The sequence below is a fragment of the Macrobrachium rosenbergii genome, chromosome 3 (assembly GCF_040412425.1).
Source record: "Macrobrachium rosenbergii isolate ZJJX-2024 chromosome 3, ASM4041242v1, whole genome shotgun sequence".
Lineage (NCBI taxonomy): Eukaryota > Metazoa > Arthropoda > Malacostraca > Decapoda > Palaemonidae > Macrobrachium > Macrobrachium rosenbergii.
The window spans coordinates 24350882-24364233 of record NC_089743.1 but is presented as its reverse complement, the minus strand read 5'-3'; the positions used below and the strand labels follow the sequence as shown (position 1 = coordinate 24364233).

At 38.3% G+C, this 13352-nt stretch overlaps 1 protein-coding gene across 2 annotated transcripts in view; it reads left to right on the top strand.

Moving 5' to 3' along the window:
- LOC136853284 (cyclin-T2-like) overlaps nt 1-8186 on the top strand; it is a 50390-nt gene extending 42204 nt beyond the window's left edge. For both annotated transcript variants that reach the window (XM_067128655.1, XM_067128648.1), the window contains 2 exons: nt 2853-5146; nt 6720-8186. In XM_067128655.1, the coding sequence (XP_066984756.1) occupies nt 2853-5146; nt 6720-6770 (2345 nt within the window). In that variant the 3' untranslated portion in view covers nt 6771-8186. The remainder of the gene's footprint in view (nt 1-2852; nt 5147-6719) is intronic.
- The last annotated feature ends 5166 nt before the right edge of the window (nt 8187-13352 follow it).

Here is a 13352-nt window from a genome sequence, read left to right as displayed (position 1 = left end):
GTACTGAATGGTAATTTAGATGTATAAGTAAACTGTTGTCTATCAACAGTCAGGCTGTTTGGCTGTCCATTGTGTGACCATTCCTTGAGAGTCCTTCATTGCATGCATCAGGAATTGCCAGGTAAATCCTGCATCTCCTTTGTCTTTGCCAGACTGAGTCACATCTGTGCTCAGCACATAGGAATCAGGATTGTTATCCACAGAAGACATTTTATGTGAGTGTAATGTATACCAGTGGTTTAGTTTTGCTCAAAAGTGTTTAAATGTTACTGTCTGCTAATATCAGTGGCAGTATATAGTATCTCTCAGCTTGTTACAGGTCACCAGTCTCCCACTTTTGACGATCAAAGAATATTTTACGTCTGATAGCCCTACACTATTTTCAAAGAATATTGTTCATCCGATAGCCCTAGACTATTCAAAGAATATTTTTCATCCGATAGCCCTAGACTATTCAAAGGATATTTTTCATCTGATAGCCCTAGCTCATGACATAACTTCTAACAACCAACACCAGAGTTCTTGGCCCCAGGGAAGATGAAGTCACTGGATTAAAATCCCCCTCATCGTGCCTTCTTGCGTACATACTTTGTCTCCAACACAATCATTGAACAGGGATGTTGGTTGTGTGTGTGTGTGTGTGTTTTTTTTTTTTTTTTTTTTTTTTTTCTAGAGGCCTCCGGTTAGTGTTGAGCATCATATGAGGTGAAAATGGATAATCAGGGGATTGATGTATATGCTTTAAGAGTAAGAAGTCTGACAGTGAAGAGAAACACCTTAAAAGTTTTATTTCTGCAGACATGTATGCATGTGACCATTATGATAACTACATCAAGGATTTAGTAAAAGAATACTTATAAATTTATATTAATAGTTTTTAGTTCTATGTTTTAACAGTGCCATAATTTTTCTTGTACATATCTGTAGTATCTTGGATCTAACATTAGTATATTCCTTGAGAATTGACGTTTGCAATGAATTATGATTACAGTAATACCCCGAACTTGCACGATTCGAGTTGTGCAAGTTCACAGACACGCGAACATTTGTGAATGCTGAGAAACCCTGCAAAAGTGTTTGTTCAATTTTGTATGTAATTTGTAAGTTGTAAAGCTTTTATGTGTAAATTAAATAATATTAAATAAAATAAAAGTAATACTCTCTCTCTCTCTCTCTCTCTCTCTCTCTCTCTCTCTCTCTCTCTCTCTCTCTCTCTCTCTCTCTCTCTCTCTCTCAGATGAATTTTTATGGGATGATTTTTATGGTACATGTATATGATTATTTGTTTTGTATAATAGATTTTTTTCCTAGTAAGTACTAATTTCCAAAGATTAATAAGATTAAGTATTAATAATAAAAATATAACTGTAATTACAAAATTTGTATGTGATACATATTTTAAACAAACAGATAGCTTTCCCTTATCTTTTGTGAAGAAGCTCAAAGGCAAAACTGTCAGGCATGTCACTTTAACATGACAAGAAGGGGAAGTGTTGCTGATTAGAAGGTCTCTCTCTCTCTCTCTCTCTCTCTCTCTCTCTCTCTCTCTCTCTCTCTCTCTCTCTCTCTCTGTGTGTCTGTAATAATTCTTAAAAATTTCACTCTTAAGTAATGACAACTGTTCTCTCTCTCTCTCTCTCTCTCTCTCTCTCTCTCTCTCTCTCTCTCTCTCTCTCTCTTGTTCGTAGTTAGCGCAACTTATTACTGTTTCTCTGTATGTCTTTACCTGTACAGTAGATAATTTTAAATTAATCTAATTTTACCTGTACCGTCTACAAACTGTAAATGCACCTCTCTTAAACATAGAGACAGAGCATTTCAGAACAAAGAGAAAGAGACAGAATAAAGAAGTTTTTATAAACGAGGTTGAGAAGACTTCTAAAAATAGATCGGTGGAATGGGGGGAGATAGAGCAATAGTATACTAATCTTGACACACGCCTATATTTTTATGTCAACCATTTATTTCTTTTTTTAAGGGAAATGTATAAGCTAACTTTTAACTGAAATTACAATAACTTTAATTTCACTTAAAAGTTAGTGTAATACTTTTGGTAGCATGATTAGGGTCACATTTAGTGTTTAAATTCTAGAAATAAGCATTTGTTGGTATTTTTAGAGACTGCCAAACTTACACGGAAATTCGCCTTGCGTGCAGGTGCCTGTAACCTAACCTTGCGTAAATTCGGGGTATGACTGTATTAGGATATCACAAAATACCACTTGAGCCATTGCTAGTTACTGCATCCTCACCAAAGGAACCCCTTTGAAGACTTAACTCTATTGAGGTCAATCAGTATGTACAAAAAGGATGAATCTAACAAGAAAAATGTGAAACTACATTCTCGTATGTATGATATTTATAAAACATATCTCAAAGCTTCATCAGTAATTGATTGTTTTTAGCAAAATTACTCAAAACTTTTCAGATGTTTAATTTTGTTCGAGCTATTTGTAAGTTCCCAGTCTACACAGCCATACGCTTTGTTGTAATCTTGCCTGTGGGAGAGTTCCAAATATACACAACCCTATGCTTTGTTGTGATCTGGGCTTCATGCCCTAAGGTGAGGGCCTTGAAGATGTAAACACCTTTTAGGCAGAACAAGAATAACTGTCAAGAGTACAGTATTGGTGTTGTAGTTGATCTTTGTGCATATAGATTATTAAGTTGGGTTTGTATAACTCAATGAACAGTATGTACTTTTTGTTTCTTATTTCTTTATGTTCGTTTTCTGCTTGTAATTATTGTTCAAAAGACTTTACAAGGAACTAAGGTACAGTATTTCGTAACAATTATGTATCATCTGTATGATGTAACACAAGGAAGGAACTAACAAAACTGAACCATTTCAGGTGTCAAGGGGCAACCTCCTCAGCCCCATCAGCACCAGCAGCCCCAAAAGTACAACTTGAAGGAATACAATGAGAAGCGGGAAAAGGAACGCCGGGAAAGAGAAAAAATGCGTGACCGGGATCTTGTTGATCCTCGTGACAGCAAACAGTTCACTCTTGTAGCAACGTCTCATTCATCCCATTCAGCACCTCCATCAACTGTTCAGACAATTGCCTCATCCCATGCTAATTTGCATCCATCAATCCCCATGCGATCCAAGAGTGGGAAAAGCAGCATGGGAAGGAGTAGTCATCCTGAACCAGTGAAATCCACGGGTAGTAACCATAAAGCTCACAGTCATGGAGTGAGCCTGTCATCACGAGACAGTCAACAGCCGATAGACCCCTTAAGAATTCCTTCCGAGGCCTCCAGATCCGATCAACGGAGGGATGTAATGCGTAGTGATAGTGAAAGATATGATAAATCTAGTAGGACTAGTAGTAGTAATAGTAATAGTGTTGTAGATAACCGGGTGGCAGGACATGATGTTAAGCCTAGTGTGTCTGATTTAAGACAACAGCACGTGTTAGACATAAAACCATCTAGACAGTCTTTAGATTCTGCAGTGGATAGAAAAAGTTGTGTTAAAATTGAAGCAAAAGTTACAGAGCGTAAACCTCCAGAGATAAAACAAGAGCAAGTGAAAGTGAAAAATGAAATAAAGACTGAAGTGAAAGCTGAACCAAAGGAGGATGTTAAACCACAGTACAATACTATATTCAATAATAGTGACAATACTGAATTTACACTAAATGATTTTTTGAATGATACTACTTTCTTGAATTTAAGTGATGGTCCACCTGAAGACCTGTTTGATAATTCAGACTCTGAAAGTAAAACTGACATACCAGGGTTGATTGATAAAAACCTAGTGCCCCAGACATCTCATCCAAAGCTTAATAAATCACCCCATTTACGAACCAGGTCACCTCATTCCTGTCACCAACAACAAACCAGTAATCATGGCCAGCTGCCAACAAGTCATGGTGCTGTGACTAGTAATGCTGAGCAACGGGTATCAGAAAGTTCTGGTGTAAGCACATCAAGCTATCATAATTCACGGCACCATCATAGTGCCACAAATGGCTCAGTACCTGCCCTTCAGCCACAGGTTACTTCACAGCAGCAATCAAAAAGCTCCAGCAGTAGTAGTAATAGTAGTAGAAGGTCCAGAGACAGTGAAAGGAAGAATAGTGAAAGAACCGAAGCCGAGTTAGTACCAATGGTGACAAAGTTAGAGGATACTAAGTACCGAACAGCTCTAAATGATCCTGCTACTCCTGTTAAAGTCTGGGGTGAACAAGCTGCACAGGCTGGTCAGGCATCTGCAGCTGCCACAGCCACTGCAGCAGCTGCGGCTGCCACAACCACTGCCACTACCACAACTGTTGGTCCTTCTGTTGCCACTACTGTAGCACCCTCATCTACTGTTGCCACAACTGCTCCTGTAGCTGCTGCTGCTGCTGCTGCTAATCCAGCTCCTAATCCAGCTCCTAGCTCTACAGCAAATACTACCTCCAAAGCACCTCCAGTTCCACATTCTGTACCAGCAGTGGCATCATCAGATCAAACACAGTGGAAGAATAGTCAGCCACCTACAGTTTTGAATCTCAAAAGGCCAAGAGCAGAAATAGTAAAAGAGCCGGAGGCAGATCAGTCTGGTAAAAAGGTTAAATATGAACATGGCCATCATAAGCATAAGGAAAAGAAGAAGCATAAACACAAAGAAAAAGACAAAAATAAGGATAGGGAACATAAAGAACATAAGGAGCACAAGAAAGATAAAAAGCACAAAAAACGGAAAGATAAAGATAAGGATCGAGATAAAGAGCGTAGTAGAACCAGTGAAGAGGTCGGTGGTAGTGCTCCAATTAGAATTACTATTGCCAAGGATAAGGTCCTTTACACTCCAGAACCAGCGGCCCCCTTACGGGTCAATGCTTCTTCAGCACCTGCTGCAGCAACTGCACTTCCAGGTAGCACACCTGGAATCCCAAAGTTCAAGATACAAAAAAATCGCATAAAGCCTGACCTTTTTGGTAGCACTTCTACTTCACCGGAGAGCAGTCCAGCTGGCGACTTGAATAAGGACACACCCACTGCCCCTTTAAAAATAAGGATCAGTCGGGATCGGATATGTTCTGACAAGGAGTCTAAGAAGCGTAGGAGAGACCACAGTCCAGGAGGTGACCTTCACATGAGCAAGATGTCCCGCAACGGAAGTGATGCTCTATCCTCTCACAATTCCCCTCAGGTGGGTGGAGGTCAATGCAGACCCACTAACGTTGTCCCTGCTGCTCAGCAGTGTCAGTATCCACAGCAGCAGCAGAGCCACTTTCCTGTGCATCATCATCAACATAATCATTACCACTCATCCTTAAAACGTTCCAAATACACTAAGCCTCATCATCCTCCCCCGTCAGCAACTGCTTCCCATCCTCCACCTCCTCCTCTCTCTCATGCAACTGGAGGTTCTCATCACATGGCTGTTAGGCCAGTGGTCCAGGCTGGACCATATCCTTATCAACAGTTCTACTCTCAAATACCTATTCCACCTCCCAATTTCAATTACCCTCCTCCTCCCTATCATCCTCCTATGCCACATCATCCCCATGACCCTATGTCTTATTTACAAGCACCTCCTCCTGCTTATGGACCTCCACATCCTCCACCACCACAGCCTTCAACTGCTTCTAATCCACCATTACCTACAGAGCCACCCCCTACCACACCCCCACCACCACCACCAGAATAAGTTGGCATATGAAGTACTCATGGTGTAGTTTAGTTATTTATTTAGGCTTTTATGGGTAAGAGGCATGTACTAATCTGTTTTGATACCCTCTGCAGAGTAAAAATCTGACAAATGTCTTATTCTTTTCATCTTTGTTAATTGTAATATGAAACATTTTAAAATTAATATTGTTGAATTTGGAATATACTATAGTATATATGTTTTACATTTATCATTCCAGTTTACATGTAAATTGTCACTGTAAATACTCATATTTAAATTATAAAGTAAATAATTTATATATATATATATATATATATATATATATATATATATATATATATATATATATATATATATATATATATATATATATATATATATATATATATATATATATATATATATATATATATATATATATATATATATTATATATTGTGCCTATATAAAAATTTATATATTTTTATAGATTTATATTATGTAGCTGCCTTGATGATTTCCAATACTAGAGTTTGTGCTGTTGTATGTCTTTTATCATGCATGTAGATTTGCTTCTCGTTTTGCAGTAAGAGCTTTTATTTATGTTATTTTTTATTTTATTTTATAACTTAGTTTTTTATGACAGGGAAACACTCCACCTAGACTTCTCCGTATTCAGTCACTGCACATGTTTTTTGTACACGGTGTGTTGTATATTCTTTTGTTTTCTTTCTCGTACTCCCATCCCTGTCTTTTCTTCTTTTTGAATGTGGTGTACTAATATAAAGGCATGTCTAGTTGGCATCATCCACAATTTGGCTTGGTCAAGAAAGTTGTGGTTTTTTTGCTCCTCAGACTTGTAGTTTACATGTAGACTTTATTCAGGTTTTTGTAATTTACTATATTGTAATTTATATGCTAAATGATAAGGCTCTTTTCCTTGTTATTTGAATTTGTTTTATATTTGTGCATTTTAAAGAAATGCAATAAAGGTTTGTGAAATACAGCCTTCATGTTCAAGCATAGTTGTTTGATGCCATTGGAATGCCCCTTAATAAAACATTTTTCCCCCCTTGGTTTTTTCTCAGTGGTGTTTGGATGCTTTTTGCAGGTACCCATAAAGGACTTGGATCCCAGTAGGTGGAGCTCTCAAAGGCAGTAGTACTGGCAGACAATTGTAGGCAATTTGACCTGACATGACCTGACCTTGGCCATCCTGACCGTACATGAGCTGGTGTCATGTCCTCCCACCTTGCTTAACCTTATTATGCTCCCTCCTTGTAGCATTTATTTTACAAGGCCAAGGTTTTCACATTACACTATATGTTTTTGATTGATAGAAAACTAACTTCAATGATAAAAAAATAAAGTAACTTCCCCATGGTTAGGTGGAGTGAGTGGTGTGGACCAGCTCTGGGAATGGTCAGGCATTTGGGGAGGGTGGGGAGAGCTATGCTGGTGGTGGGTGCAGGTGGTGGTCGAACACAGCCTTTTACATGTAGTGTTCTACTTCTTGTCTGCTTAGTTGGGGTTGCTCTGAAGTGTTGTGTAATGTGTATAGTCTTGTCTCTTGTGGTACCGTACAGGTCCATTGCAGGCAGTTGCAAGTTACAAAAAAAAATAAAAATAAAAATAAAAAAAATATTACAGTACAGTATAACATAGGCACGTCATTGTAGACACATGCCAGAGTATGCGGGTGGTTAATACCTCCCTAGTCCTCCCCACCTGTCCTCTGCCACTCACTCTCCCCCACACCCCCATCACCTGCATCAACCACCTTGGATAGCATCTCAATTGACCAGGATGTCAGGCTTACTACTACTCCATGGATTGCCAGTACTCTCAAACTTATATACTGAAGAGGTCCGAGAGCCTTGGTTGGGGGGGTCGTTGCTGCCATGCCCCAACTGCTGCCGCTGCTGCCTCCTCCTCCTCCTCCTGACGCTGCTGCTGCTCCTCAGTTTCCACCTACTCCTCACTGTGGTGTCTCCACACTTAAAGGAGAGGTCATCTGGTCATCGGCTGTGATGCGTTGCCACCATCGCCCTTTGCTGCTGCTGCGCTGCACTGCTGCTGCGGCTGTGGTTGTGACATAATGTCTATTTACTTTTTATTTTAACTTCATTCATCTCTTTCCTTTCTATGTATTTGGATATCATTTATACTTATAGAAAGTGTATAAAGAATTAATTGTTTTGTGGTACTTATACCATGAAGTTGTGAGTGGGTGAAGTCTCTATTAATCATTTTTCTTCTCTATGAGAAGATATATTGGCCATGAAGTACATTTTTCTCATTACTACTACCACTTGTCTATTGTGACTATGGCATTGTTTTTGATTCACTTGCCTCCTCAGGTAAATCAGTAGTGAATGCAAGTCATCTTTACCCCTTCATAACATATAATAATTATATATTTATTTCTGTAAAGTTGTTGTTTGACTGGACCGAAATTTTCATCATTCAGAAAAAATATTCACGTTGCTCAATGCTTTTTGTGATTAATTCTTGACAAAATCATGTATTAGTTTTTGTATAGGAATTGTACAAAGTAAACAATGTTTTTGTAAACCAAGCACTGTTTTTATTGCCCTTTTATATATCTGAAGTATATGCAGAGTAACAGTGATGTTTGATGTGCATGGGAAATCCTTTTAATATAAAATATTTCTCTCGTGTCCTTGGTGAACATGAATGAAAGCCAATTTCTTGGTTGAAGTATTTATTACAATGCACACACAGTAAAAAGAATAAACTTACATGAAAAATATTTGGTAGGCTGTTGATCTACATTTTATTCCAAGAATAGGTGACTTGTTAATATTTTGTACTTCAGTGCTCTTCTTGTATGTGGATCAGTCTTTAAATTGGAAATTAATTGAGGCTTCCTTACGACGTGAGATTGAAGGTAGTGGTAAAAGAGAGGTAACTTTAGTAATGGTCATCTGACAGTACTTGGATTTTAAGTTGCTATGTGCACTTTGTAAAATGTCCTCAGATTAGGAAGTAGTTTTTGCCCTATGTCTGGGTCAAGATTTAAAACCATTTGTTTATCTGTGCACTTAAATCTGTCACTAAGGTACTATGGCATATTCCATGTGGTAACATTGAGATGGAACCACAAAGGTAACTATGAATTACTTTAGTGTATATTAATTATAAGAATGTTGAAATGTTTTCAAAAACAAGATTATCTAATGAGTGCTCTAGTAATAGGGTTGAAGTCGATAAATGTTTCATGAATATATTGCTACAGTACATGGTTTTAGGAAAAGGCTGGGCTTATGACCTTCATTAAGCTCACCTTCAACTGTGTACGGCTTGAAACCCACGTGAGGTGACTGTGCTATTGGACCGCAATTTTTGGTTACCTCACTTCATGCACCAACAATTAAGAGGTTAGTAGATTGCCATTTTGCGCCAGCCAAAACCTTGATGTGAAATGAAAGGAGGCAATCCAACATTGTCCAGCTTTGTATATTGAATTAAAAGAGCAAGGCACTATATTAGAAGTGAGTACGGTATGTAAAACTACACAACACTTTGCAGGTTAAAGTCTCACAATTTGGCGTGCCTTTTTTAACATTTTCACAGGCTACATGTAATGATGCCAGTAGTTTGTGCAGCAAACAAACTTCCTGCTTAAACCTCCGGGTAATAGCCACTATGTCCTCTTAACTTCTTGGATTCTTCACATTTTTTTTGGGTACGCTGTCACTACAAAGCTTTAACAGGTGCAAAAAATTTTAAGAAAATTCTGGTGTCCGGTAGCTGGATTCTGGATTCGAACCCACATCCGGAGTATCAGTGCGAGGTCACGTTGCCGACCTGACCACGATCTTGGAAATAAAATGAGAGAGGGGAGCTTGGTATATAAAGTTATCCTGACCTGACTGTAAATTGGTCATACTCGTTTGACCCATGGGTTCCTTTTAGATGGGGTACCTGCACTAGTCTGTGGCCATATGATCCTCCTCTCTCTGCTGAACATACGTTAATAGACTGCCGTGGATATACTGTAGCACGCCCGAGACATGACTGACAAAAGTACTGGAGACCTAATAGATGTTAATATTATGGATATTTCCACGACGTCGGTTTTTACAATTTTAATTCATTTGGTTTTATAGTAATCTATGACAGTACAGTATGACTTAATTTTAAGGTTAAAATTAAATTTATATTAGTTACAGTAATTTTTGTATCACTGATTTACATATCTTACACGCAATTGCTGTATGGAAATTTGATCCTTTACTGAATCAGTACTATGTTTACCGAAATATTTTTTTTATTGATTTCATTTAATCTTTCGTGACTTCACTTCATCAAGTTTTCACTGCAGCGCAGAATGACTCATCTTCAGTGCTTGGCTTTTATTACTTTCCTTCCATCTCGATATTTCAATCGCACTGATGTCTTGCCCCAAGTCTCCACCCTATGCCAGCCTATTAAAATTATTAAGGAAGGAATTTCATCAACACCAGTTAGCATGAAAGCAAATGCGGAAACTGCCGACTTGGACATCATTCAAGGTCCATAGGAAGTTATTTCTACGTATATAATACAGAATTGAAAGCTGCTGATGTCAAGAACAGATATGGCAGCAAAAGAAGCTAAACTAGAGTTGACAGTATGACCCCTGATCCAAAGAAAAATCCACTTGACCCAAGCCAAAATGGTGCCTAAACCAAAAATGGAACAAATGGAAAGTAAAAAAATTTGAAGAACTGGAAATAACCAATCATAATTATAACACCCAACTGCAAGATTACTTAAAAGACAATAAATATGACTGCATTATTAGAATGACACTCCCCTACAAAGCAGCAACATACTGATTAAAGCAATACAGATCAGTCTCTCAAATCTACAACTCCACTCAATATTAAACCTCGCACTAACAGAGAAAAATATCCAGCAGCCTTCAGCTGAAAATAAAGTAGAATATCTTCAAGGAGTTTTTCTCTTTTTTTTACTTTCCCTCTATTCTGGGTTTCTTTCCTCAGTCTTACTGTCTAAACCTCTAATTGTTACGTCTAACTGTGGGGGGTTTCTCCACTCCGTCTTAAGATCTTTGTACTTCATTTCCTTTATTTTCCGGATTTCTTTACTTTGCTGTCCGACCGCTCCAACAACTTTTTACTGTCTCAAACATCGAATGTCCGAAAATCCCCCAGTGCTTGGCTTGACAGCCAAAATTTCATAAACCACTTATTTTCTGGATCCCCTTATCTTGCTTTCCAACCACTCCAACTTTCCCTTTTCACATTCCTAAGCATTAAAGGCAGAATGTGTGCCAGTGTTTGGCTTTATCGCCTAATTTTCATTATTCATTCTTTCACACTGGGAGATGCACACAATGACCCCATTACTAGTTATGGGAACCACAGAGGAACTCCACTAAATACAATCACAAACTAAAAGGCGTGACCAAACCTGTGGCTGTCGCAAGTTTCAGTGAAACATGCAGAAAAATGAAAAATACAGTATAATCAAGGAAGCTTTAATTAATCAGAATTTTACCTGAAGCAAATAAAAATCTGAAACTAACTTGAATTCACAAGAAAGTGGCTGTAAGTGCATTAACCAGGTAATATAATGTCGAGAAAGATACCTATCTAATCTATTAGAGACAAAATGGGGAAAAATCACATTAAAAAAGAAGTGAAACTTATCAAAATGAAATTGATATAAGACATAATCCAAGTTACAACAAACTCCAATTGTAAAACATGCACTTAAAAAAATCACCACAGACCTGACCACTCTTATTTAATAGGCCTACCTTCAGTGGTTATATCACTCACTTGCATGTTACGGACTTGGAACCCGAACGCTTCTTGGAGAAATCCTGTCTCCCTCAAAAGCATCATCCACTTGCTGTCTACGTCGACATATAAATCGCACAATTCCTTCAACTGTAGATTTTATTCTGGCATTTTTCTCAAACCATGAAGAAAATAACAGTCCTGGGAACTGCAACCTACGTACATACATAAAATAGAAATCTACTTCAAAATAACAATATATTACCCTGATTTTCAAACATCAGCCATAAAGCTTTACCCTGGAAGCCTTAATGCTTTCACATTTATTAATTCATACAATCAACCAAGTACGAATAAATACGGAAGTCGCTTACTATATCCTTACTTGTTCATTTTCAACACCCATCACAGGAGACGTCAATGCCCACATCCCAATTTTAGTTCCTAACTGCTATACAGCGGATGATGCTTGGCTGCATTCCGAAGAAGTAATGAATGTGAACGGGCTTGTTATCTAAATGACAGCTTAACATGCTTATGTTTTCTGAAACAACATGGCAATAACATCATTTGACTTACATCTATGTACGTGTGTATTGTAGACAGGCCTAGTCCCTACCAGTCACACGAATTTCGAGGCCAGAAGTGTATCACAGACACAGAGCACTAAGATCCTTGTGAAAGCCAAACTGTATGCTGTTCGAATATTTTGTCAAATACCATGGTTAATACTTCTTGCAATATTTACCTGAAATGATAAAGAGATGTGTTGTTACTTCGTGTTCCATGATCCACTGAAATATCTTGGATGTTGATACGAGATGATCTTTCCTTTTTACAGTATATGCTTATTACCGGTAAGCCTTACATTGTAGCAAGGTTAAGATATAAATGTACGAAAACTATTATCGACATAATACAAAACATATCAGCAAATTAGCCTATATTATTGTGATCGTAGCCAATCCATAACGCATGATAAAAGTGATACCTGGCACAAATTACAGGTGCCATGAACGACGAAGAGGCGCTGGGCTGCAAAACGAGGAATAATATTCCACCACAACAGATATAACCAACAGAATTATACCCTGTGAGGTAGCTCAAATAGAATTTGATGTTAAACATGAAAATAACATCCGTAATTCTGCATAAGACAATACTTAGAAGTAAACGCATTTACAGGACAAGACCTCCCGCGTTACCCAAATCTCCTGCATTTACATATGAGATATCCAGAAGTCCCGGCCCCGGCCGGCCTCCTCTTCCCTCCCCCCTCCAGTTACTCTGAAGTTGGTGGTTGAACTGGTTGGTGAGTAACGTTCTACGTTGTCTTAATCAACTCTGAGGAATTTGAATCCTAGTACGTGTATGGTTTGTACATAATTTTTGCAGCTGATGACCATCATGTTTTACAATGTTTCCATGAACTTTCAGTTCATAATATAATTTACCTGTCTTTCTTACAATCTATCCTAAAAACAATTTCTCGGATGTACGGTGTTACCTTACAAATGGCGGAGTGATAAACCGTACTTTCGGAAGATTTCCCAGTTGGTTGTAACCTTTCTTTTCTAACTGGCTGCAAATTGGGATGCATAAATTCTAAGTTATTCCTAATCCTCCTCCCCACCAATGAGCTTGACCGTGATGCACCCTAGTGCTGTGTACGGTTGTTTTATAGGATAGTAGGAACTTTATGTGAGAAACTAAATTACCAGAATTTGGTTGTCGTACCTTGTCCAAGCCTACTTTTTCTGTTGATGACTTGTGTAAGGTGCCTTGGCCATGACCAAGCCCATCCGGATAGCGGGTTGTTTCGAGCTACGTTCTGCGTTAGGGTAGCCTACTACTTTTGTGCCATCTGCTTCTTTCGCCGTGAGTTCTTGATGCTCTTGTCGGCGCCTCTTTGAAGTTGATGGCAGTTGTATGTTTATGACAAAGTTGATACTGCTAGCTATATTTACTTG